Below are 23298 nucleotides of genomic sequence, written 5' to 3' on the forward strand. Positions count from 1 at the left end.
TTGCAGTCGTTGCGCAGTTTTATTTCATTTAAAATCCGCTGTGTTAAATATTTTTGTTACAAGTTCTGTGTAGGGGGTAAGAGTAATAGACTCTGCAGGCACTAGCAACCCCCTCACCCCTCAATTCGTGTGTGCGCTATCAGATTAAGAACTGCCCCCCTCCCCCCAAAACCGGCACCCGTGGGCTGGGATATACATTACAGTGAAAGGCCTGGCCCCCCAGCTGTGTGTGGGCTGGGAGCGGGCCAAGCCCCCGCACGCAGGAAGCCAGCAGTCAGACCCACCACCAGTGAGCTGTGTGTCAGGGAGAGCTGCTGGGGGCTGCTTCTCACCCCCATGTCGGGCATGTAATGGTGAAAGGGCTGTCCCCAGGAACAGTGCTACCTTCACAGAGGTCACGGGCTCTGCCCACCCCAACAAGAACATTCACGCCACACTGACTGGGCTGGTGAAAGACAATCGCCAAGGGAAAGTAGGGGAGCTGCCACCCCGTGTTACTGTCTGTGGAGGGAGTGTAACTAGGGCACTGCCAGAAGAATGACACCTACCTCAAGCCCTGCTCTGACCAAAACTTTTCCTGCAAGTGGCCTCGGGGTCAGACCACCCTTGCAAGGCAGATGAGTGTGAAATATTTTCAAGCAAAACATGGACAGGACAGTAGCCTTTCCTCTCCTCTCCCTCCTAGGAACCTTAGTGCTAGGCAATAAAGCTGAACCTGCCATGGAGGGGCAGGGAAGGGTACCCTAGCACAGCAGCAGCAAGCAGTTTCCAGTGGTATAGGACAAGCTAGAGGTGAGAGTTTGGTGCTCTGAGGGAGAGGATGCCACACAGAAGCCTCTGGAAAGGCAGTGCCATTCAGTGGTTGGCCCACTGCATGGCAGTTCTTGTGAGATACTAAACCTTCATTAAACAAAATAGGAAAGGAGATAGGAGCTATCCCTGTAATTCCCTCTGGGACAGCTCCAATCACAGCGGAGAGAGAAAGACTGGAATGACCCCTGCCAGTTCCTGAATGCCCTGCATCGTCCCTGCTGGTGCTGCGGCCCTGTCCTGGGTGGGTTGTGTGGGGGTGTGGCTGCCCTACAGGTCGAGCAGCAGCACGCGGGGATCCTCCACCGCTGCCTTGATCTTGCGCAGGAAGGTCACGGCCTCTCTGCCGTCGATGAGCCGGTGATCGTAGGTCAGCGCCACGTACATCATAGGCCGCACCTCGATCTGAGGAGGGACAGGGGATTAGTGAGCTCAGTGCTCCTGCTTGCATGGTCCCCTCCTGTGAGTTCAGGGAAGACCTGGCTTCTTCCCACCCCAAATCCTGCGTTCAGGCACTCCTGGATGTGTCCTGCCTGGCAAAATTATCTACCCACCCACCCAGGCTGAGTCCATTCCACATACAAGATAAGGTCCCTTTCTGGGACCGCTCCCTATCAGAAAGGCGATAACTTCCTCCTTCCCACACCTAAGCAGATTATAACCAGTTTGCCCACTCACAGATAGGACAAAGTCCCCTGCACAGCTCAGGCAAGTACCAGGGCCAGCAAAGGTGCCCTATACCCATTAGTCTCTGCTCCTTCTTCACACTGAAGTGTTTCTAAAGTGACACCAACCCCTTAGAAAAAGGTCCTCAGTCTGCTGAGCCCTATCCTTCGTTCCCTAAAACCTCCTATGCAGGTCCACCTACCTTGCCTCCCACAGCCACAGGCCTGTCAAAGATGGCATGCATGCCTAAGATGGCAGACTGGGGTGGGTTAATGATAGGTGTTCCAAAGAGTGACCCAAAAACCCCACCATTGCTGATTGTGAAAGTGCCGCCATCCATGTCTTCAATGGCCAGTTCATTCTTCCGTGCCTAGAAGTAAAAATAAGGTCTTAGAAAGCCACACAGACCACAGAGAGCAGAGAACAAGGGTTTGGACATCCACTCTCTTCAGGAATAAATACTGATTGCAAGGGCTTCGCTTATTGATTTGTTCAGCTGAAAACCAGCACAAATTGCTCGAAAATGCATCCCGTGTTTAGAGTGAACATCTAGTGGCTTTGGGGAAGGATTCTCTCGCTTTTGCTTCCAAATCCTGCTTTTGCAGGAGACAGACACAAGGACTTCTACCCCAGGGCAGTTCAGTCTTGGCCTCTAAAGACAAAGGCCATGTCACTAATGCACAGATTGCAGTCTTCTGGACAGGCAATAAGTAGAGCTGTCCTGGAAGGCAAAGGCACAGCCAGACAAGTAACTGGATCACTCCCCACAGCACAACTCAGTGTGTTAGAGGTCAGAGATGACAACACAGAGACCAAATCAATACATGACAATCCAGCATTTCCAATTTCCATTCCTCCAAACCCTCTTCAGAAAACTTTCCTTACCTTCTCCCCCAACTCGTAGATAGCACGCTCTATGTCAGCAAAGTTCATGTTTTCTACATTCCTAACCACAGGGACCACCAGACCCTGGGAAGAAGCAAAGTCCATGAATAGCAAATTCAGTGCAGCGACACACAGATAGCTGTCATGTGGAAGGAATCTGGACACAGCCCCAGAAAGCTCCTGCCTCCCTGTCAGCCCACAGTAGCTGGTTGGCAGAGCTGCCTCACACCCTGGTAGCCTGACAGAAAACCTGGCATGACACACATCAAAGGCTGACACCTTAAATTGAGTCATCACCTTTGCCTGTGCTAGCCTATCTCATAAAATCAACCAGGTCTGTCTGGAGCCAGCTCCACATTGATAAATTCCCAGGTGAGGCACTGGGAGATTTCAGCTGGCCTCTCTTTCTCTCATCTCTTTTTGCTGGGCCTCCCCTACACTTTGGGAGAAGACAGTGACATAACTTCAGTCCTTGTCAAACCTCTGCTTCATAGCAGAACCTTCTAATCAAGAAGGTAATTCACTAATCCAACATCTGTAACTCCATCCCATACTCTCCCTGGACAGACACATCTCTGTGGAACAGCACAGCAAAGTTAGCCAGAGGACAGGATGTTCAAAGCTTTTACTGCCTACGTCATGGACTCATGACAAGAAAGGGTTTCTCTAACCTGGCCCTACTCATTAACAACTGAGATCTATATTGACCCTCTTACCAGATCTCTTATTGAGATGAATATAGTGGTAGAGTATTCTTGGTCCTCCACCTTCTCTCATAAACTATCTCAGCAGTCCATAATATATCTCACTTATAGAATCAGTCTTATCAGTTTATTTCTGCTGCAGCAGAGCACAAAACTAAGCTGTTTCAAAGTATATGATCATCCCATATGAAAGGCTGCGGGAAGCATGGACAAAGCATCCAAGGTACCTACCCGGGGAGTTGCTACAGCAACGCTGATGTCCACATAGTCCCTGTACACAATCTCTTTGGTCGTGTCATCAATCACTAGAAAGAGAAAAAACTTGTGTTACATATGCAGAACCTAAGATCAAGGGCTTGACAGGCGAAAAAAATCATAGCAACTTGCTCATGTCTCGCTTAAACATAACTCCAAGGAGTGATTCCTTGTTGTACCTGTGGGAGAGGCACCAGGACAGACAGAAAGAAAACAGTCCACAATGCTCAGTCCTCCTCAGTTATTCTCCCCTTGGTTAATCTGTTCTGCATTTCAGCAAGCACCTCTGACACACCCAGGAACTGCACTGTGCCTACAGCAGTCACCTGTACACCAACCAGCAGGCTCTGCCTTCTGCAAGCTGCATATGCATGGCCCCAGCCCCACTCCTGGTCACCCCTTCCTAATTGAGTCCCTCATGGCAAGCTGTCCTCTACCTATGAAAGTGGCTTTAGCAAAATCAGCAGCAGCATGCAGGACTGTCCCCATGTTTTCTGTGCATTTGACTTGTTTCTCCAAGCTACTACTCCTGTCATGGACTTGGCCATTGGCTTTCCCCCATTCTGCCATGTTTCCTAGACATGCCAGTCATCAGCAAGGGTCACAACTCACCTGCATTCACAACAGGCTGGTCCTGCAGAGCAAAGGCTGCAGCTTTCACAAAAGCTGACATAAAACCAAGCTTCAAGTTGTGCTTTTTCAGAAAGGTATCCTTGTGTACAGCTCTCATCTCCCGGATGTTGCTGTGAAACACATGGTAACACTGGTAAACGGGGAGTCCAAGAAAACTCCGTTCCCTCACTCTGTAACAGATTTCAGTGCCAGCCCCAAGGATGCAAATCTGCACCACTGAGTGGGAATCTCCAGTCTGCTGCAAAAGCCTTCACGCGTGATATAAACATGGCTCTAAGGTTCCTGTCAAAGGATCAAACGGAAACTGGTCCTGGACCACGAGCTCCACAGCCAGGGTAAACCTACAAGGACCACGCTGCCAAGAACAGAAGCAAGATGTGGCATGGTATATTTCCTGCTTAGGCCTGATGTTGCCACCTATTCTCTGGAGACAACAGTGCTCATACCAGTGCGGCACCACAGACAGCAAATGCAGGTGTGGCTGGACTGACATAGAAGGGTGAAAAACCACAATGTGGCAAAAGCAGTAAACATGCAGGAAATAAAATCAAAGTGATCAAAGGAAAAGACCTCAACCACTCTGCAAATTCAGCACCAGACAGCACAACACCACTTTTGTACCCAACTCTCTGGCTTTGGGAGTTGAGTGAATATGAAAGGAATTTTCCCAGGAGCTATGGTAGTGGGTGCCAGTCCACCCATAGCTCTTGACCAGACAAATCATGTTTTCCCACTGCTTCTATTAATAAAAATTGAGGCCGTTTACAAGACATCAACCAAGCTGTAGCTACAAACTCTGCCTATTCTAGCCTAACATCAGATGGTGTGGAATTGCATGGTTCATCCCTTCCCCCTTCAGAGACTTTCAGTCTTTGAAGAGACAGTTTCACCAAGGAGTAGGATTTTCTGTGGTTTAGAGTGTTTGTTTTCCTGTGTCTAACCTTGTTTAGAGTTAGGATTACTGCCCAAAGACATTAGTGCCTCCCAAGACACAAGGGCTGCAGCAATGAGGATACGACTTGCTGTAGAACTGCTTCATTAAGGCCTCCTCCTTTCAGACACTGACCCCCGTGGGAAGCAAGAGGCTCCAGCACAGGTCTTCACAAATCAACTTCACAGTAATCAATCCAAACCACATTACCAGATGCAATGAGAGCCCCAGGCTGGTGTAAAGCGACACCTCAGTGAGCCTCTGAGAGGAGATAAATCTGCAGCACTTCCCTCCAATCAAGACTATTTTGCCAGCCTTATTGTTCTGAGATCCAAATATTTACATGTTTTGTCTTAAGGAGTAGCATAGGATTTCACAAGGCAATTTGATTTGGGCACAATTTCCCCTTAATGCACTGTAACATAAGCTGCCCACCCTCCAAAGACATTAATGTGCTCAGTCCATGCAAGCACTTGAGTCAGGAGCCCTCCACCTGCTTGAGAGGATGGGGAAGGGTGCTGGTCTGTCTTTAGAAAGCTGTACTATCTGACAGCAAAGGCCTTAGGCCTAAGCAATGCTCACCTGAAAGGCTGATGAGCCCTGGAGAACCAACTCACTGGAAGTTAAACACCTCCAAAAGCAGTAACCTGGTGGATTGGCAGAAAGCAGATGCTCCATCTTGCTGTCTTCTAACAGCCACTATATGCAAGTGATACTAGTCCCTTCTGGTCTTCTGCTCAACATTTACCAGTCTTCCACCAAAAAGCCCACAGAAGAGGAATCAGAGACTACCCCTGTTACAAGTAGCAGGTGATGCCCCAAGGAACGACAGGCCATTAGGAAGCTGTGCACCCCCTCATACCACAACACCAACGTGGTGAAGAAGATGTGCAGTCTATAGTACATACCTAAGAAAGAGGGCCCAAAAGACATGCTGCCAGTCTCTCCAAAGAAAACCTGCAAGGTTTTGACTGCTATTTAAAGATTACTGCCTTAATCTGTTTCTACTCATAAAGTGAAAAAGAGGTTTACTCCTCACCTCATATCAATCTCATTGAAAGTGGTCAGCATGGCACAAGTATTCTGAGCCTCTTTCAGCCGCTGAGCAATACGCTGACGCATCCTATTCATTTTCACCTGCAAATTAGAAAGGTATAAGCAGAAGCTGCCTAAAGCTCATCCAAGGGCAAAATGCACAAGAAACCCAAAAGGCCCTCCTCTTGCCTAGGGCCAAGGTTTTCACTCTAGGTCAGGAGCACAATGGCTTGAGGAGTTTATTTCACTGCCCAGCCCAATGCACAGTTCACTTGAAAAGCAGTGCTGAAATGCATCACAGTATAGCTACTTCTGACCTCTGCATTCCTCAAGACCTCCAAGCATGCATAGCTTTCCATGTGGCTAACGTGAGAAGAGCAAGACTGCTAAGAAAGCAGGTTGCTCAACCATGCTCTCTTAAGAATGCACAAGGCAGTTTCAGCAGCCTCAACCCTTTGCTGATGGCTTGTGGACAAACCAAGAAGATCACACTGAGTCCTTCTGTCCTGAGTCAGCAGAGCTCAAGACAAGACTTTTGCCTAGAAAAGACCCATGCCAGATTGGTCCAGGCTCTTCTTCCACACCACCTGTAAGTGGTTCTCTCATGTAGAGAATTTTCCCACCTGTCACAGCTCTACTGAGCTGGGTATGTACAGGTGGATACGGACACATCCGGAAAGCTCAAGCCAGAACAGATTATCACCTAGCAACAGAAGTGCTGGCAAGGTCCCTGTTCCCATAGCTTACCCTATGCTCTGATCTGGCACCTTTGGTGGGCACTGCCTCCCCAGGAGGGGCTGCCGCTGGGGCTGCAGCCGGCTTCACAGCAGACACTGAGGTAAAAAACACATCAGTCAAAACCAGAAGCCAGGTAGAAAAAGCTCTGAGGTAGAAAGCGCATTTGAGCTCTTTGCTTAAGTGACACAATATGGAAGCAGTCCTGAATTAGGCTGGGAAGGTTCCAGGCACAGCTGAGCAATCCAGTCTGGAACAAGCAGGGTAATACTGCGGGAGGCCTTCATCATAAATGCCTGTTTGATGTCTTTAACCTTACACACTCTCCCCCAAAACAGAGAGACTCAAGAAGAGGAACAAATGGCTATTGCCTCACCTGGTTTGCTGTCGATGGGCTGAGTTGACACAGGCGGCACTGGTGGCATTGTAGTGGGTATTGGTGCTGCAGCAGGGGGAGGAGCAGGCGCAGCTACAGGTTCAGGGGCTGCAGGAGGAGGAGGGGCTGCTGCTGGCTTAGCCTTGGCAGGAGCAGCTGAAAGACAAGGAAGAACCATGGTAAGGGCACCAACTTCCACTGGCAGAGATCTGAGTCCAACCAACCTAACAAAAGTAAACCCTCAGGCAGAGTGCCTTCATGTTCTCAGCACTACTGACAACATAACAGCTCACTACTGAGCTGACAGAAGTCACTACAAGAGAAAGGCATTGTGAAAGTGTTTTACTCATCAACACCCTTGACCTCCTCACTGGAGAAGACTGGATGCTACAGAGAAGAGGGCACAGAAGGGAGTTAGGGGAATTCTCAACTAGTTATAGCTAAGAGCTCAGTCTCCTCCAGAGGGAACAAAAGAGAAGACCCACCTCAGAAGGACTAAAATTATGCTTTTCTAATGGACAACAGAATAGGAGTATTTTCTTCCAGTTACAGAGGAAGATGGAGGAATTATTTAACCGCTCTCAGGATCCCTCTACATGCTTTGCTAAATGCTAAAAAGCATTTTATTCTAAATGCTTAAATCTTCAGAAAAAAATTGGCAGAAACACAAAGGCCTATGCAAGTTATACATGCCTGACTTACCTCCAGTTTTCCTGAGTTTGAATAGAGGTGTCCCCCCTTCCACTTTGCCACCATCGGGTACCAGAAGGGCTTCAATCACACCAGCTGCTGGGGCTGGAACTTGCACTGATGTCTGAAAAAAAAAAAAATCAGTGAAATTCTCCTAAACATCAGTTGGAGAACAAGTGCCTAAGAGAAGATGCCAATATGTGCAGATACACATTGTAATTTGGTAGAGACAGCAGCTATGTCTCACACTATTTGCACCAGTTTTCACACCCTCCACCGGGATTTTGTGCCAATAGTTAGAGGCTTTAGGAGATGCTGGCAGTGTAACGTATAGCCCGATCTCCAGGGTACAGTCAAGAACTGACCCACTGCCAGCCTCTTCCTGACAGCAAAGCTGAAAACAGAAGTCGGCAGAGAATTCAGCAAGAACTTCAAGGCTTAACAGTCCTTTCAGGGGTGGATAAACTTAAAGCCTAAATTTAAAACAATCTGAAGACAACCTATGGCTTGCAGATTTCTCCTTTGTTTAAACACAAACAGGTCTCAAAACTCAAAGCACTCAAATTGGAAGGAGGAGTAAAATTACAGCTCCAATAAACAACACCAGTGATGATTAATCAAATGGATGAGTAAGGGTTATCAAGAATTCTCACTTAAGGCACAGCAAGTTTTCATACTAGATGAGAAAAGCTTTTCTCCATGAAGAGAGCAGGAGACACAGTCAGGGTCCTGCAGTCTCTAGGAGCTCTTAGCAGGAGAGAAGCCATAACAGGGTACCTGCTACAGAACTAGAAAAAGGTTTGGTCCAGAAACTCCTACCTTGTCTGTTTCAATCTCACACACCACTTCATCTTCCGCCACTGTGTCTCCAACAGCTGAATGACAGATATGAAGACCACTGTGAGGAGGAGGGAGGTGTGCTCTGGCCTCCCCTCTTTACCCACAGCAGTTTCCCACACTAACCCGTAACTTTTTCATCCCAGTTCTCCACAACTTCTAAAGAAAAGACTAGCTCAAGCAATCTACTGCACACTTAACAGTCTGATTCCAGCTCAGACATCTCCCTTCATCCAACACTACCCCTGACAGAGAGGTGATGAGACAGTAACTGCAATTCTCAATCCTTTAGAGGTTAAGAATGAAGCTGAGGCTTCAATTAAATGAGGCTGCATTTAAATGCCTCATTTGTCACAGACTGAAAGGCACAAAGCAGGATGTCAGCCAATGAACTGTAATGCATCCCCAAGGTGTCTGTCCAACACAGCAGTAACAGTGATGAGGATGTCAGGGAAGAGGCAATTGCTTACCTTTCTCCCACCTGACATCTCCTTCTGTGACTGACTCTGCAAAGGCTGGTGTGTTCACTGTAACCACGTCATCCCCTGTGAGAGAGACAAACAGATTTGACTGCTTTTAGAGCTAAAAATCTATGGTATTGCTTCATTCTTGTCATCACAACTCTGCTAAAGGGGGTAGGCCATCAGACATCAATTGCTGTCTGTCTCCTCACTTCAACACTGATCAACATTTAAACACCAGAGAAATTCACATTTGACTGAAAGCCACATTGTGACAGGAATGCCAGTCAAAATCCTTAGGGCCCTGGGGATATAAACCCTGAGTCATCCATGCAGGTAGGACAGCAGTGAGCCTTGACCAAGGATGGAAGGTAGCTGTTGGCAGGACAGCAAGAGGAACCAAAAGAAGCATCCTGCTGATTCCTGCCTTTTTACTTACTATGTACCGCAGTGGTTCTGAAGTAGCGGACAGTGAAGATACTGGAGCTATTTACTCTGCAGAAAGAGAGAAAAGTATGAACACAGAAGAACACTCTTCTGCAGGCTGCCAGCACCAAGCTCAAGTACAGAATTTACACTTGCTTAACTGATGTGAAAGGCTGCTCAGCTGTTCTGATGTGTTTGTTCCAAAGGACTCCTATTTACTGTTCAAGCTGCAACAATCCAGTAAGAAAGGAAGCATTACATCCTACAATCATTAATGCTCTCAGAAACTCAGTGAGAACTGACACGTATGGAATTTTCATTTAGACAGACAACCCTACAGAACCCGCATAGCTTAAATACTGATTAAAGGGTGACCTGGCCAGCCCACGCAATGTCCAAGACTAGTACAGCAACAATTTTTTTACCTCCAGATTAGGACTGTAACCTCTATAGAAGTTGTTAGATTGCTCCAAAAAAAAAAAAAAAAAAAAAAAAAAAAAAAAAAAAAAAAAAGAAAAGCACCATAAATTGCCTATGGCAACGCATCCAAAAACCAGCTATTTCCCTCCACCATATTTCTTCACAGGGAGCTGGCAATCCCAAGCATTCCAAAGGATGATTTTTATATCTACTGACATCAAACTTGGAAAACTGAAACAAACATGCTTTAGCATTTCCTCTAGCACAGGCTACTTTGAACAAATAAAGGATTTCAAAGTATTTCAGGCTTTTATGCATGTACTCTTATGGTTATTTCCCCAAATACATTTTTATAAGACCACCTCATTAGTGCAAACCCTGACATATGAACAACAGCTCTGTGAATGACCCCATTTCTCCTGACAGAAAATCTACCAGGAGACCATCATAGAGCAAAGAACACCTCTAGTTGGATAATCAAAGAGTAGAAATCCATTAATTGCTGGTTTCCTCATTCCTGTCCCTTCCCTGTCCCAGTATCTGGCTGCGGACAAAGTCTGTTTTCAGTTCCCAACCTGCAAAACCTAGATTTTGTTAGGGCTAGCTCCATACTCCTACAATGTGCACAAGGATTTCATGACACCCAACCATATTCTGATTCTCAGATCTCAAATCTTCATGGCTAGAGCAGCCCCAGTCTCCCCACATGACAGTTTTCCTGTGGATACTTACACAAGCTTCCTGCTGTTTGCGTAAGCCAGTCCTTGGCTCCCAGACACACCTGTGAATGAGAAAGAAATTATATTACCCAGCTGTCCAGCCCTCAAGTATCCTCGTCAGATAAAAGAAGGCAGAGGACACCACTGCCTGCCCTGAAAGAAGTTTGGGACCACATGGGGAATATATCCATGCAGAGACACCTCAGTGCCATCAAACCTGCCCAGAGCTTGCCAAGAACAGTGGTTTTGTCTTCATCTAGATTTACAGGGATGGCGAAAACAGTTATAGCTTGACAACAAAGCTAATAGGGATAACTTTGAAAAGGGCAAACAAAGCAGCAGCTACCCCATTCAGAGCCCTGCAAGAGGCACCCTAGAAAGCCTCGCAGTCGCAGAGACAGCTAAGGAGGAAAAAAAAGGACTGAAAAGAGGGTGTAGGGCAGAGTCATGAGCCACCATCATCCCTCTTCTCTGCCCACTCCCTGTCCAGAGAAAATTATTTTCTGAAACTCGCAGTAGGGAAATACTTGCACAGCTTCCCAGCTTCAGATACCCCATTGTCCTCTTCCCACACTGTTCATGTGGCCTGACACTGCACTTTTAAATTATGAACTGGACTCCTGTCCTTTGTCACTTACAGGGCACTGGGCAGTTTTCCAGACTGATCTTAAAGAGAGTCAGCGTAGTAACTGGAGAACATAATTATCTCAATTACACAATGCCAGAGGGAAGAACCATTTCCCCACAAGATTTTTTAAAAAATCAGCACAATTTCTATAGTACAGCTAGAAAAACCAGAGCTCTAAGGAAAAACAGTTTAAGCCTCAAAGTAGAGTTCACAGGCACACTAGATTTGACATGTCACTTAATAGTCATCCATCATTTTCAAAGGAGTTTATTAGAGAGCTAGGACTCTGTAACAGCATGTGCTTCGAGCACTGCAATGCCTGAAACACACTGTGCTGCTGCTGTGAAATCTTCACCAGAGCCAAATGGATCAGGCAGCATTGTACATCAGGCAAGGGAGGCAGTCCCATGGAAACTTAGCTCATTCCACTGCTTCTTCACTACATGACTGACAGAAATAAACCCCAATCAGACCTATTACCAACCTCCATCATCAGCTCTGTTCTTTCTAGGTAGCCTGAAATGAAATAAAATTGTAAGACTCACCAGACAGAGGGCATCTTGCCAGAGTACAGTTCCCCTGTCAGAGAGAAAAGGATATATCAGTATTGCAAGAAGACAAACCCATCCAAGAAGGACTTTGGTTTTTCCCTGAGATCTGAATCGGACACAGGACCCACCATTCTCATGATCCATTCTGCAGGCATACCACTTTCCCACAGTGTGCTAGAGCAGGAGAACACCTATGCCCTTCTTTATCCTTTGTCTTCTCCTAGGGTGCTTTATGATGCAGTGATGTTAAATTTGGTGCTTGCATTTTCCAGTTCTGGATCCAGAAGTTTTGACTTTCTCATGCACATTTTTCTCATTAAGAAGGAACAGATTTCCAACAGAATTTGCTATGAATGAGAGGGTAAAGGGTAGCTACTGGATATGATGATAAAACATCCCATGATGTTTACTCCTACAGTCATGAATGCTGCATCTAGGGGTTTTAATTTTTTTTTTTCTAAAGCTATGGAGCCTTTGAACTCCAGAAGACCAGAATTCCTCTCAGTGGCAAAATTTCTACTGCTGTCAGTTAGCCAGGAATTCCACATTCTTTGATGTTTCACTTCATACCTGTGTAATCATTGACTGCACTCCTAGCTCAGCTAACAGTGCTCAAAAGTAGAACACATTTCAAAATATTCCAATTACTTCTCCTACTATTATTACATATTTCTCTCACATCAAACCTGCAGGATTGGAGAAGATAAGAACACTTTAAAAGCAATTGGAAAATAGCACTGTAGCCATGATGGAAAGGCACTTGACTGGCTTAGAATGACAGTAACTCAAGAGCTCAAAGTACCCTTATCCAGCAGCTAAGGTAAAAGTTAGATTTCCTTCAGACCTTCAGCATCTGAAGTTTGCATACAAGCCCTGATTTCAGCTTCAGCAAAGCAAGCGGGAATGGGATATAATTGACCTTAAATATCAAAATAATTTGAGAAGCTGTGTGGCAAGACAACAGAGACCAAGGACCAACTTTAGCTTGGCACACCAGCTATGGGACTGAGTGCTGCAGCATACAAAAATATATTCAATGAACACTTTGTATCAAAACTACTAACAGGCCTGGAATCCACCCCTTGGTGATTTAATTATCCAAGCTTATAAATGGATTTGACTTGTTGGACACTAACATAGAGACAACTCAATGATCAATAGGCAATTCAACAGGGTTATGATTAGCTGTGCCAAGGATGCAGGCAGCCAGTGTGAGTTACTGCTAAGCTCCAGCACAACACCACACAGCTACCCTGCTTGCCACTTCAGTGCAGGGATCAACGATCCTGAACCAACAGTCCTGCAAAACCAGCTTCTGGCAGGGCCTGCTGGAGCCCCTGCCCCAAGTCTGCCTGGGTAAGGGAAAGCAGGAAGCACTGTGCAGATTTGTAGAGTCATCTTGAATGCAACAATAACTAATCTTGGTGCAGCACTGGCCCCTGCTAATTCAGATCTGGTTTGTGTAGAGCCAGCTCTAAGTCAGGAGCAGTAAGACAAACTCCAACTTAACTCCACTGGGTCAGCTCTCTAGAGCACCACAATCCTCAGCACTCTGTACTGATCATATTTTTCCCACTTTTCGTAGTGTCCCAGATAGCATGGAGTCAATTACAAATTGTTTATCAAGCGACCTGAGTTCCTCTCTATCCTTTAATGTTTCCCTGGGTGCTTTATTAAAAAAAAGTGGTTAAAGGCATTCCTAACATGCCAGACAATAAATTGTTAAGAAAGGAACAGCCTCAGACTGATGTAAAACCAGACAATTTTATTTGCTCAGGACCAGTTTACTGTGGACTTAAAACAAAAAGGAAAATTTAGAAGGTCTGTCCTAAAATAAATTGCTGTGAGAAAATACATCTGCAGCTCTCTTCCATCAGTGGTGTCAAGTAGCAAAATTAAGGAAAATACTGGTATCACTCTATCCTTTGCCTTTAAGGTTAAGAAATTAGGGGAAGAGTTTAATGTGAGAAGGAAACCACTAATAAAAGATACTGTGATTTCTCTGGCTTACATTCTGCAGAACTGCTGTGTGTCTATCTCTTAACCACAGTACCTTAGAGATGATTATGCAGCTTCAGGAGACACCGGACAGGGCTACTTCCTGTTCCCTTTTTCCCCTGAAGGAATCATTCTGATTGCACCTCTTCCTGGATCACTTGGCTAAATCTGCCCTCTGCTTCCTCTTGGAGCTTTTTCAGTGAGAATGGAAATATTTCAGTTTTGCTATGTGGCATTAGCACTTTGGGTCAGTTTAAAAAGACAGTCTTCAGTGGGGGAAAGAAGTCTTGGTCTAATTAGCCAGTGACTCATGTACCAAGTGATTAATATTTCCCTCTCGTTTCACATGACTTCTCAGAATTGTTTTTATAACTGTTACTATGTCAAAGTGATCCTGGTATGCACAGTCCCAGGCCACACCTTTCAAGGAGCCATCACCTTCCAGGAGGTCACTACACACTGAAATACAGGATGGAATACATCAGCTAAAGCAACAGCCTGTATACCAACAGTGAGGGACCAGTTCAGGTAAGGAATCTGACGAACTTGACAGTGCAGCTCATTTGAACAGAGGCAAACCAGAAGGCCAGTACTGTGCAGCTCCAACAACAGGCAAAGCAGCAACTGGTTCTCCAGCCATGGCTTCTTGAGAGCAAAGCAGCTGCTGCTTCCACAAGGATGAGCACAAACCCCTGCTCCACGCAAAAACCCCACTGCACAGCTTTCATGGGTATCAAAACAATTATATATAGCAGGGGAGGGCAGATGCGAAGATGGGATGGAGATAATGCTGAGTGGTGCATGCTGTTACTAAGACAACAGGCTCAGAACTCCTCCAGCATGAGGGGAGGATCAAACAGGGAAGAAAAAGTTCTTTACGAACTCCTGCCCAGATAAACAGAAGGATTTGACTCTCTAAGCACTTTATGCAGCTCCTGAGCAAACCTATCTTTTCCAGACTAGCTCTTCTCTGGACTTTTTCATGTAGCCTTCAATGTCTGCCTGCCCCTGCCCCGACTCTTACATGCTACAAGCTATTGATGCACATTCCTGGTTTCTACTTGATATGAATTCAGGACCTTTTCTTCTTTTACAGTCAAAACCCAGTCAACCCTTCCTCACCCCCATTGACTCCACTCTTCTTTCATTCAATCCTCCACTTCTGAATTTTGTACATGCCTACTGTTCTCACTTGTGCCATCAGAAGTTTCCCAAGTGCCAGAATTTCTTTTCTATCTCTCCAAAAAACCTGTTTTACAAAATAATCAAAATTTACTTCCCATATCACTGTTCAAATGGAAATCAAACTACTACTATAACTTTTCTAGTACATCTAAAAGGCTAACTAGCATTCAGCCTAAAACCTCCTGATTTTCAGACTAGTTTTGTAAAAGGTTTGAATACTCCATCTGACTTCTTCCTGTTCTTTATAATTCCAGAGCACCGCTGAGACCTGACAAAGGTTAAATATTGCTAAAATGTCACTTTAATAAACTTGTTTGAACTGCATTGTAATCAATTTTTCTCTACATATATGTATAACAAACTGTAACTATACAGTTACTTCTAAATAGTTCATAACGCAGTTTTACACGTATAAACACACATTTAAAAACACAAAGGTGTCAGTACATTACAACTGGTTGTCAACACTTGCTCACCTACATTGACAGAATGTCTAAAACCAAGTTTCATGCTCGAAGGCTCCAGCTGGTCACTGAACAGAAGTGATCCTTCTCATGCCGTAGGTACGCACACGTATGTGTGTGCACACGAAGCCGTGCACGTTTGTGTTTAAATGGAAGATGTGCGCAGCAGGGCACAGGACCCAGCTGGCCAAGGGCAGCCCCAGGGTTAGGTAGCTACTGGGCTCTGTCAGCGCACGCTGCAGCCAGCAGAGGTTACCACCGTCTGCAGCGGTCCAGTGACTGTCTGAGAACCGAGCACAGAACTTAACAAACCGCATACCGGTTTGTTGCCGATCCTGCACCGGGCGCACCCCGGACTGGGGGGGTTTCTGCCAGCGCAGGCCGGTGGCTGCCAACAGCGAAGGCCCCAAGTGCCACAGCCTCTGACAGGCGGGGACGGCGGAGCCCGAGAGCGGCGGCGTTCGGAAGCCCTTCCCGCCGGTCAGCTCTGCCCGGTGCCGCTGCGCCGCCGCCCTTCCCGCGGGGCCGGGCCTGGCAGCGGGGCAGCGGCACCCGCTGGGAAGGGGTAGCGCCGCGCTCACCGCGGCCCCTGCTGGGGGACAGCCTCGCCGCCCCTTCCTGTGCCCGGCCCTGCCGTGCCCCCGGGGCGCGGGTGCCGAGCGCCAGGCAGCAGGGGACGCGTCCCGGTGCCCTTGGCGCCACCGACCTCGCCCGCCCAGCCGCCGCCCTCCCTCGCTGCCCCGCTCCCCGCGGCCGGTGCCCGCGGGCCGTACCTGTCGGAGGGCGCGCAGCGAGCGGCCCAGCGCGCGGCCGAGGCAGCGGGACCGCCACAGCGGCACCATCGCGGCGGCGGCGGCGGCGGCGGCGGCGGCGGGAGGGGCCGCAGGGCGGACACCGGAAGCAGGCCCGGCGCGAGGCGGAAGCGCGGGGGGCCGGACCAACCTCCCCGAACGGGGGGAGCGGGCGGGGGCGGGACCATCGCGGGCCGGGGCGGGCTGGGGGGCAGGGCCAGGCCGGGGACGAGGGCCTGCTCTTAATATTCCTCTGCGTTACCCGATATGTAATAGTACTGGTATTAATGCATCCTGTATAACATACGTTATGTTAAACACTATTACTTATAGATCACATACATATAAAATATCTACGTATTACATATGTTTACATAAACACGTATATGTATATACAGAAGTTATTCTATGTAATAGTATATGTAGATGTGTAATAAATAACCCTGTGCGTTACGAAGAGTGCCGTTTTATGACGCTCTTCTCTGAGCCAGCTCTGGGTCGCTGCAGGGCAGCAGTACCCGTGGTTTTCCTGCTCACCTTGGCGAACCACGGCGCTGAGCTTGTGTGGGATGACATTGCCACAGGCATCACCCAGTGGGATGCCGCATGGTTAGAAACGGGCAATGAGGTCATCTCACCGTGGAAAGCAGGAAAACGAGTCCACAAGTAAGCCCTGTTCCTCAGGTGTGCTCTGTATGTTGAAAACATTTGAAAATTCCCTGGCTAGCTTCTGTTTTCAGCCTGCTTCCAGGAAGGGAACCACGGGTGGAAGAAAACCCAAGGAACCTATTTACAGATTCTGAGAATCAGCCTCGGATAGTTATAAAGGGCTGTCTGGCAGCCAGGCATCTCTCAAGGAGCCAAGTCTGGGTTATGCACAGGTGCTTAATTTAGCCACTGCTTAATAATATATGAATGGTTAACTACAAGCTTCAAAATATGAGATCATTTTCAAAGGAAAGAAGTTGAATAAAAATCAACAGGGGATAGTCTCTGAGGCTTTGAGGATGAGCTGACTGCTCTAATAAATGGTAACTGAGCCAAAAAGGCTCTCTGCCAGGGATTTCTCTGTGATCTGTCTTTTGAAGGCTAATATCCTTGAACAATATTGACCACCTGATGTCAACTGCCTTAACCACAGCCTCCTGCCTACCCAGTGAATACACTAAGCACTGCCATGCTAGCATGTGGAAGCAAAGCAGATGAAGCCCCAGGAGGGGCATGCATGGCTAGACTTTGCCCACCCACCCACAGCTCCTGCATGAGGAGAAGTTTCTGCCAACCACATGTGCTGCTGGGGCAGGTAGGTTTGTCCTGGGGCTGGGTCAGGATGTGCTCAGCTGGGAATGATGCCAGCTCTGCTGGTGCTGTCTGTAAAGCACCCTGCGACAAGCAAGGACTCTGTGTTAATGCTTTTCCTGTGTTGTCCCATTTCTTGGCCATGTCCTATGCTGCAGACCTCCAGGACAGCCAAATTGCCTCCGTGCCCCCATAGTGTGGGATGTGGGAAATGCCTGGCTACTTTCCATGGAAGATGGGTAGCCGGTGGGATCTGGGCCAGCTCCTTCCTTGCTTGTGGCACTGCTTGTCAGCCTGGTGTATTTGCATCGTCTCACCAACATTTCACTATCCTGGGTCCCGAATGAGGCTTCCGGCCAAATCCCAGGGGAAAATCGCTCCTCTGGGCCTGTGCCCACCTGGGCAGGCAGCAACTCGGCACCGGATAGCCCTTGCCTATCTGGCTCCAGGGGCTCTGAGCGGGGGAGACAGCAGGGAAGGTGGCCGGACGCTGGTGTTGGACCTGACCTCCGGGGTGTCCATCTGCATATTCAGAAGTCGTTCCCAGCTGGTTGGCTGCCTCCGGCCTCCCCACTCCCTCTTTAAGGCCCCGAGCGCGGCGGGAGGACGCGCCGGCGCTGCCCTGCGGCATCCCGCGCTCCCGCGCCCCGGGGCGGCCGGCGGCTCGGCTCGGACACCGCGGCCACACACAGAGCGGTGCGGCGGCTGGGGACGGCTCTGCGGGGAGTTGCCGTCTGGAGGGACAGCACGCTGCTCCGTGCGCGGCTGTCCCGCCGAGGAGCACCCAGGGAGCCCACGAGGGGTGGCTTCAGTTTCGGAGAAGGCACACTGCCCTCGTCTTCTGAGCATCTTCGTTTCGTTCCTGTCCTTGTCTTCAGGTAGGAGGAGTCTCGGCTGCTTTTCAGTGTTCTGGAGGGTGGCACTAGTGAAAGCTGCCAGTAAGAGTGGGAACCAGCACGCACCTGCTAACTTCATGGGGAAAGAGCGGCATCAGCAGGAGCAGTTTGCTTAGGGCAGCACCTTCTGGTCCTGCGGTGCCGGGGATGCTGTGAGGGGGAGCCAAGGCCACCCACAGCGGGCTGCCATGACTTGGGACAGGAGGCTCTGCTCCCTCCCTCCCAATCTCCAGAAGAAAGGCGGTGGTGCTGGAAACCTTAAGCAAGTGGAGGTCACCTTGCCAGCTCTGACTCGATCTGCTTAAAAGGGGTGTATCACCCAGGTTCTAGGGGGCTGGGAGACCTCAGTAAGCTCCTGACCTTGCTGTTGAGCACAGCAGATGAGAGAAATTGCGAGCAAGTGTCAAAAGAAGGTGTTTCTATAGAAAAACAAGTGAGGTCACAGGACCACACCATTGAGGAAAGGATTAAGGTTGGATGGAATCTATGGCTGCAATGTGTTTGCTGTGTGACTTCGCTGGGTGCAGATGGCAGGCTCAGAGGCAGCTGCAGGCAATGGTGAAGCTTGTAACACAAGGGCAAGGCAGGATGTTGAGAGCTGCTGGCACCCCAGCCTTGTGCTGCCTGTGGATAAACTGAGCAGTTTGAAAGACCCTGCAGCAGACTCTTAGGAAAATGAAACCCCAGTGGTCAGGACTGGTGGGGAGACACCACAGATCAACATGTGGTGTCAGATAACCCAGAAAGTACTTGGTTTGTTAGGACCATGGCTCTGCAAAAGGTCGAGCTCTCCCAGGCACTTGCCTGGAATTCAGGGGTGTTTGAAGAAAGGCAACCTGCTGAAAACCCCTGAGAAGAAACCCATTTTCTACACTGCCTAGAGGACTTGGCGCAGAGCAGTTACAGGGACAGGAGACTGATGGCGTTGAAAATGATCAGACATTTCTGGGAATAGCAAAAGAATATCAGACTTTAAAGGTGTCTGGAAAAAACAAGAGCTGTCCCAATTTAGTGGTGCAAAGCTACTGCTAATTAAGGTCGATGAGGAAGAAACATCCCACAGGGACGGTTACTGTGCAATCGCCCAGGATACAATGTTTTACACCTTCTTTTGCAAAGCTGTGCAAGCGGGGAATGAGCGGAGGGGGTGAATCCCTGCTTGGAGCCAGCATGACAATTTTAAGCCTGGGGCTGCTGGCTCAGTATTTTTTCTCTTCCCTGATAATCCCCATCCTCATTTCTTTTATTTAGTGTTTAGCCAAGCATTTAGGAACCCCATATTATGTTAGCCTGAACATCTCAATGTATCCTGCTCACAGCAGGTCACATTGCACTTTTACCCTCTCTGTGCCCTCCTCCACCAGCCTGTTTGTGCTGGCCCAGCCCCCAAGTGCTGCCACCCATCCCTGTGCTTGGGGGCTCTGCTGGCAGGTGTGGGGACCAGCAGAAGCCAGCAGCACCCATGGCCTAGCTGGCTGTGTGCTGTGAATATCTTCACCAGGGATGCAGCTGCTCCTCTGTGCTCTGCCAACACCCAGGAGCACTCAAACCCACCTCTTTGCCCAGGTGTGCCTGGCAGAGGGCTCTGCCTGGTGCTCCCTGCCCTCATACCAGAGTCCACGAGCCCAGAGGGCAAATGCCTCTGGTGCAGATGCAGCTGGTGATGTGGGAAGTTTGTGCTGCCAGGCACTGCCAGGCTCAAAGCAGGTGAAATGTACTCCAGACATGATGAATGCCTGGCTGGTAGGTGTAGTGGTGTAGTGGTGCCCAGGGTGTTGCTGCTGTCATGTGACATCTGACAGTGTGCTCACAGGTTTTGCAGTGCCTGGAGGTTTCTGCTTGGGTCATTCCCTGGTGAAATAGTTTTTGCAGGGGGAGCAGGGAAGCCATGGAAATCTGGGAGAAAAAAAATCTCTGGTCCCATGCTTGGAAAACTGCTGTATGAGGTCCTGTTTCTTGCTCTTTTTCTAGTTCCACACCACTAGCAGGCTGAAACATCAAACACCTGGGAAATCTGCCAGTCTGTCCAGGCAGGAAGAAAATATGATGGACAGCAGGACTGGCTTTGAGCAGGATAGAGACTGTGCCACTTCAGGGCATGGCCAGGGGCTGAAATTGGAGCCCTGTTTCCAGACTGACTCTCACTTGCCTTCCCCCAGTGCATCCCTGATACCACAGCTCCTCAGCCACACAATGGTTGGCAGGAACCTGGATCCCACCATTCTTTTTCCTTCCTCTCAGGCAGTGGCCCTGCCTCATGACTACAAATGTGGTGCATGTCCTGGAGAAGAAGCTCAAGCCCTGGCTTTCCCCAGGACCCGTGCCCCGGCTCCCATGCCCTGTGCTGGTGATGGGGACCAGCTCTCCAAACAGCACCCACGGGAGCAGCTCTGTGACCAGCACTTACGAGCCAAGCGGGCCAGGGTGGAGAACATCATCCAGGGCATGAGCCTCCCACCAGCCCCGCAGGCATTTGACACGAGCCTGGAGGCAGCCTTTAGGCATGAGAGGGAAAGGGGTGGTGAGATGCCCCAGGAGAGCAAGAGGAAGCCAAGGGTGCCCCAGCAGGGCATGGGGGCAGCTGGACGAGTGGCTCCCACAGGGGGCAGCTCCCATGCCAAAGGCTGCCAGCAGCTGAAAGAGCAGCTCTGCTTTTTAGAGCAGCAGTTGAGGTGGCTTCAGGAGAAGTTCTACCAAGTTTGTGACTCTGAGGATGCTGCCCAAATGCGGGAAGATTCAGAGAAAGTGCAGCCACTGCCTGGAAAGCCTGAAGATAGATTGAACAAGGACAGTACCACTTCCACCAGCAACCCACACAAAGTGCCTCTCAGGAGGAGTGTCCTGGAGGTGTGTGGACTGGAGGAGGCTGAGGACAGAGGTGACACAGGTGGCCTGCCCTCGGCAGTGAGGGTGCTCTCACAGGCACTGAAGCACGAGCTGTCTGCGGTGACATCCCAGGTAGTGGACTCTGTCCTGAAGACTGTCTGGCTGAAGGCAGACAGCCACATCCAGAAGCAGCACCATAGTCTTCCTATGCTGGGGCCAGATGCCAGGAGAGAGTATTCTGCTGGTGGGAAATGCAGAAAGCCACTTGCTAAGCCATCTCCCATGAATGCACCAGGCTCCCTGGGCTCACCCCCGGCTGCGGTCCTGCCAAGAGCTTTGGGGAAGAGCCTAGGTTCTTATGCTGCCTCCTTCAGTTCAAAGGGGGTCAGAAAATCCTCTCGGGTATCCAGCATGGGTTATTCACTGGGCTCAGCCACCCCTGTCCAGCACAGCCAGCTGCTGAGCCAGCTGTTGGGCTATGGCCAGCACAGCCTCTGGGGCAGTGACTCTTGTGAGAGCCCATCTGCTCTGGAGAGGGGCTGTCCAGAGCCCCTCAACTTGCCCTGGGGAACCGTTAAACTGAGGTCATCGATGGTGAGACAGCAGCAGCACCATCCCCCGCCCCTGAGCCCTGCCAGCATGGAGAGCCTGGCACTACTGCCGGCTGGCAGGGATGGCCATGGTGAGCTGCCAGCTGCAAATGATGGAGCGCCCTTCGCCTCGACCCATATATCCTTTGGGGGCAGCTGGAGGTCCCTGGGGAATGTGCTCCCCTTGTCCTCTGCAGCCACAGCTTGGCACTGCCCTGCTGGTCTCCCCGCTGGTCTCCCCAGCAAGGCCAAGGTCCCTGCTGCTCCATAGGGGACTAAACAGGTGTGGGCAGGAAAGGGTTATAGAGGATAAGCCATGGAGAGGCACTGCCACTCCTCAGGGCTGCTCAGATGCTGTAGTGTAGCTGTGGGTATAAGCCAGGAGCTGCCAAGCCTCCCCTTGGGCCATACTGGGGATCCTGTCATCCTAAGCCATGAACAGGAGTCTCATGGAAATTCTGGTTCTCACATGACTGTGAAGTGCTGTGGGGAGCATTAGCTTCCTCAGGGATTTTCAAGGGAAAAAACAGTGGCTGTCCAGCCAAGGATGAACCCCCTCTGCCCCACTGACAGGCCATGAGGGGCTATGAGGCCACTAGCCATGCGTGTGTCAGGGGTGGTGCTCAGGGACATGCCGAGCTCGGGGTTTGCTACGTGTAGGCTTTCCTTGACCCCAAGGCAGATGCAGGAGGCACTGACCCCTGGGCACCTGAAGAAGGCCAAGCTGATGTTTTTCTTCACCCGCTACCCCAGCTCCACTCTGCTGAAGACCTACTTTCTTGATGTGCAGGTAAAAGAGCGGCAGCCAGAACTGGTGCTGGGTGGGGCTCCCGGTTGGTGTGGCACCTAACCTGCCTCCCTGGGGAACCATGAGGAAAGGGCTGCTCTTGTGTCCCCTTGCTTTGCTGGCAGGAGATGAGGGACAGAGCAGGTGCACAGGGCTGTGGCAGACATGGACTGTCAGCTGTTCACTCTGTGCAATAGAGATATTCAGATTAAAGCACCCCATGAATGTGCCTTCTCACTGCAGGGCAGCTGGGATCCAAATCTCAGTGTGGAGAACACCTTGGACACCCTGATGTCATTGCCCCAGCTTGGGGCAGGGCTGGGTTTGGGCCAGTCCAGCAGTGCCTGGCTGGCTTTGCAGGGGCTCGTGGGTAGGGAGGATCCAAGCTGGCCTAACACCATCCTCTGGCTCTCCCCGCACCAGTTCAGCCGCTGCATCACCTCCCAGCTCATCAAGTGGTTCAGCAACTTCCGTGAGTTTTACTACATCCAGGTGGAGAAGTTTGCCCGGCAGGCCGTGCTGGAGGGTGTTGTGGATGCTTGCGCTCTCCAGGTCTCCCGGGACTCAGAGCTCTTCCGTGCCCTCAACATGCACTACAACAAGGGGAATGACTTCGAGGTGAGGAGGGGGATCGGGGGAAAGGGGGTGGTGGCGTTTGTGGGGGCAAGAAGGAACCATTACAGGGTGGTGTCACTGGCTG

General features: G+C 49.6%; 2 protein-coding genes across 4 annotated transcripts in view; one reads left to right on the forward strand and one right to left on the reverse strand.

Annotated features, from left to right (window-relative positions):
- On the reverse strand, positions 1 to 16321 carry DLST (dihydrolipoamide S-succinyltransferase). Its single transcript, XM_068192829.1, has 15 exons — positions 16183 to 16321; positions 11757 to 11790; positions 10597 to 10645; positions 9458 to 9513; positions 9028 to 9102; positions 8540 to 8595; positions 7733 to 7844; positions 7031 to 7186; positions 6667 to 6752; positions 5924 to 6021; positions 3933 to 4063; positions 3297 to 3370; positions 2362 to 2445; positions 1679 to 1846; positions 1 to 1215 (listed from the first exon to the last, which is right to left on the reverse strand). Exons 1-15 carry the CDS (start codon positions 16249 to 16251, stop codon positions 1081 to 1083), a joined length of 1383 nt encoding a protein of 460 aa, XP_068048930.1. The 5' UTR covers positions 16252 to 16321; the 3' UTR covers positions 1 to 1080.
- PROX2 (prospero homeobox 2) overlaps positions 11799 to 23298 on the forward strand; it is a 22292-nt gene continuing 10792 nt past the window's right edge. The window contains exons 1-4 of one of the 3 annotated variants that reach the window (XM_068192827.1): positions 11799 to 14288; positions 20367 to 21940; positions 22484 to 22601; positions 23022 to 23216. In XM_068192827.1, coding sequence (XP_068048928.1) covers positions 20439 to 21940; positions 22484 to 22601; positions 23022 to 23216 — 1815 coding nt within the window. In that variant the 5' untranslated portion in view covers positions 11799 to 14288; positions 20367 to 20438. Of the gene's footprint in view, positions 14289 to 18239; positions 18378 to 19913; positions 21941 to 22483; positions 22602 to 23021; positions 23217 to 23298 lie in introns of those variants that run through there. The other 2 variants (XM_068192826.1, XM_068192828.1) reach the window with 2 other exon arrangements.

Source organism: Anomalospiza imberbis, chromosome 6 (genome assembly GCF_031753505.1).
Source record: "Anomalospiza imberbis isolate Cuckoo-Finch-1a 21T00152 chromosome 6, ASM3175350v1, whole genome shotgun sequence".
NCBI classification, from domain to species: domain Eukaryota; kingdom Metazoa; phylum Chordata; class Aves; order Passeriformes; family Viduidae; genus Anomalospiza; species Anomalospiza imberbis.

What these genes read in the sequence shown, in the direction of transcription:
- DLST (XM_068192829.1), bottom strand. Translation starts at nt 16,251, where the DNA reads ATGGTGCCGCTGTGGCGGTCCCGCTGCCTCGGCCGCGCGCTGGGCCGC. An exon ending in CGCTGCGCGCCCTCCGACAG is followed by an intron (nt 11,791 to 16,182) that starts GTACGGCCCGCG and finishes TCTCTCTGACAG; the next exon opens with GGGAACTGTACTCTGGCAAG. An exon ending in CTGTGGCTGTGGGAGGCAAG is followed by an intron (nt 1,216 to 1,678) that starts GTAGGTGGACCT and finishes GTCCCTCCTCAG; the next exon opens with ATCGAGGTGCGGCCTATGAT.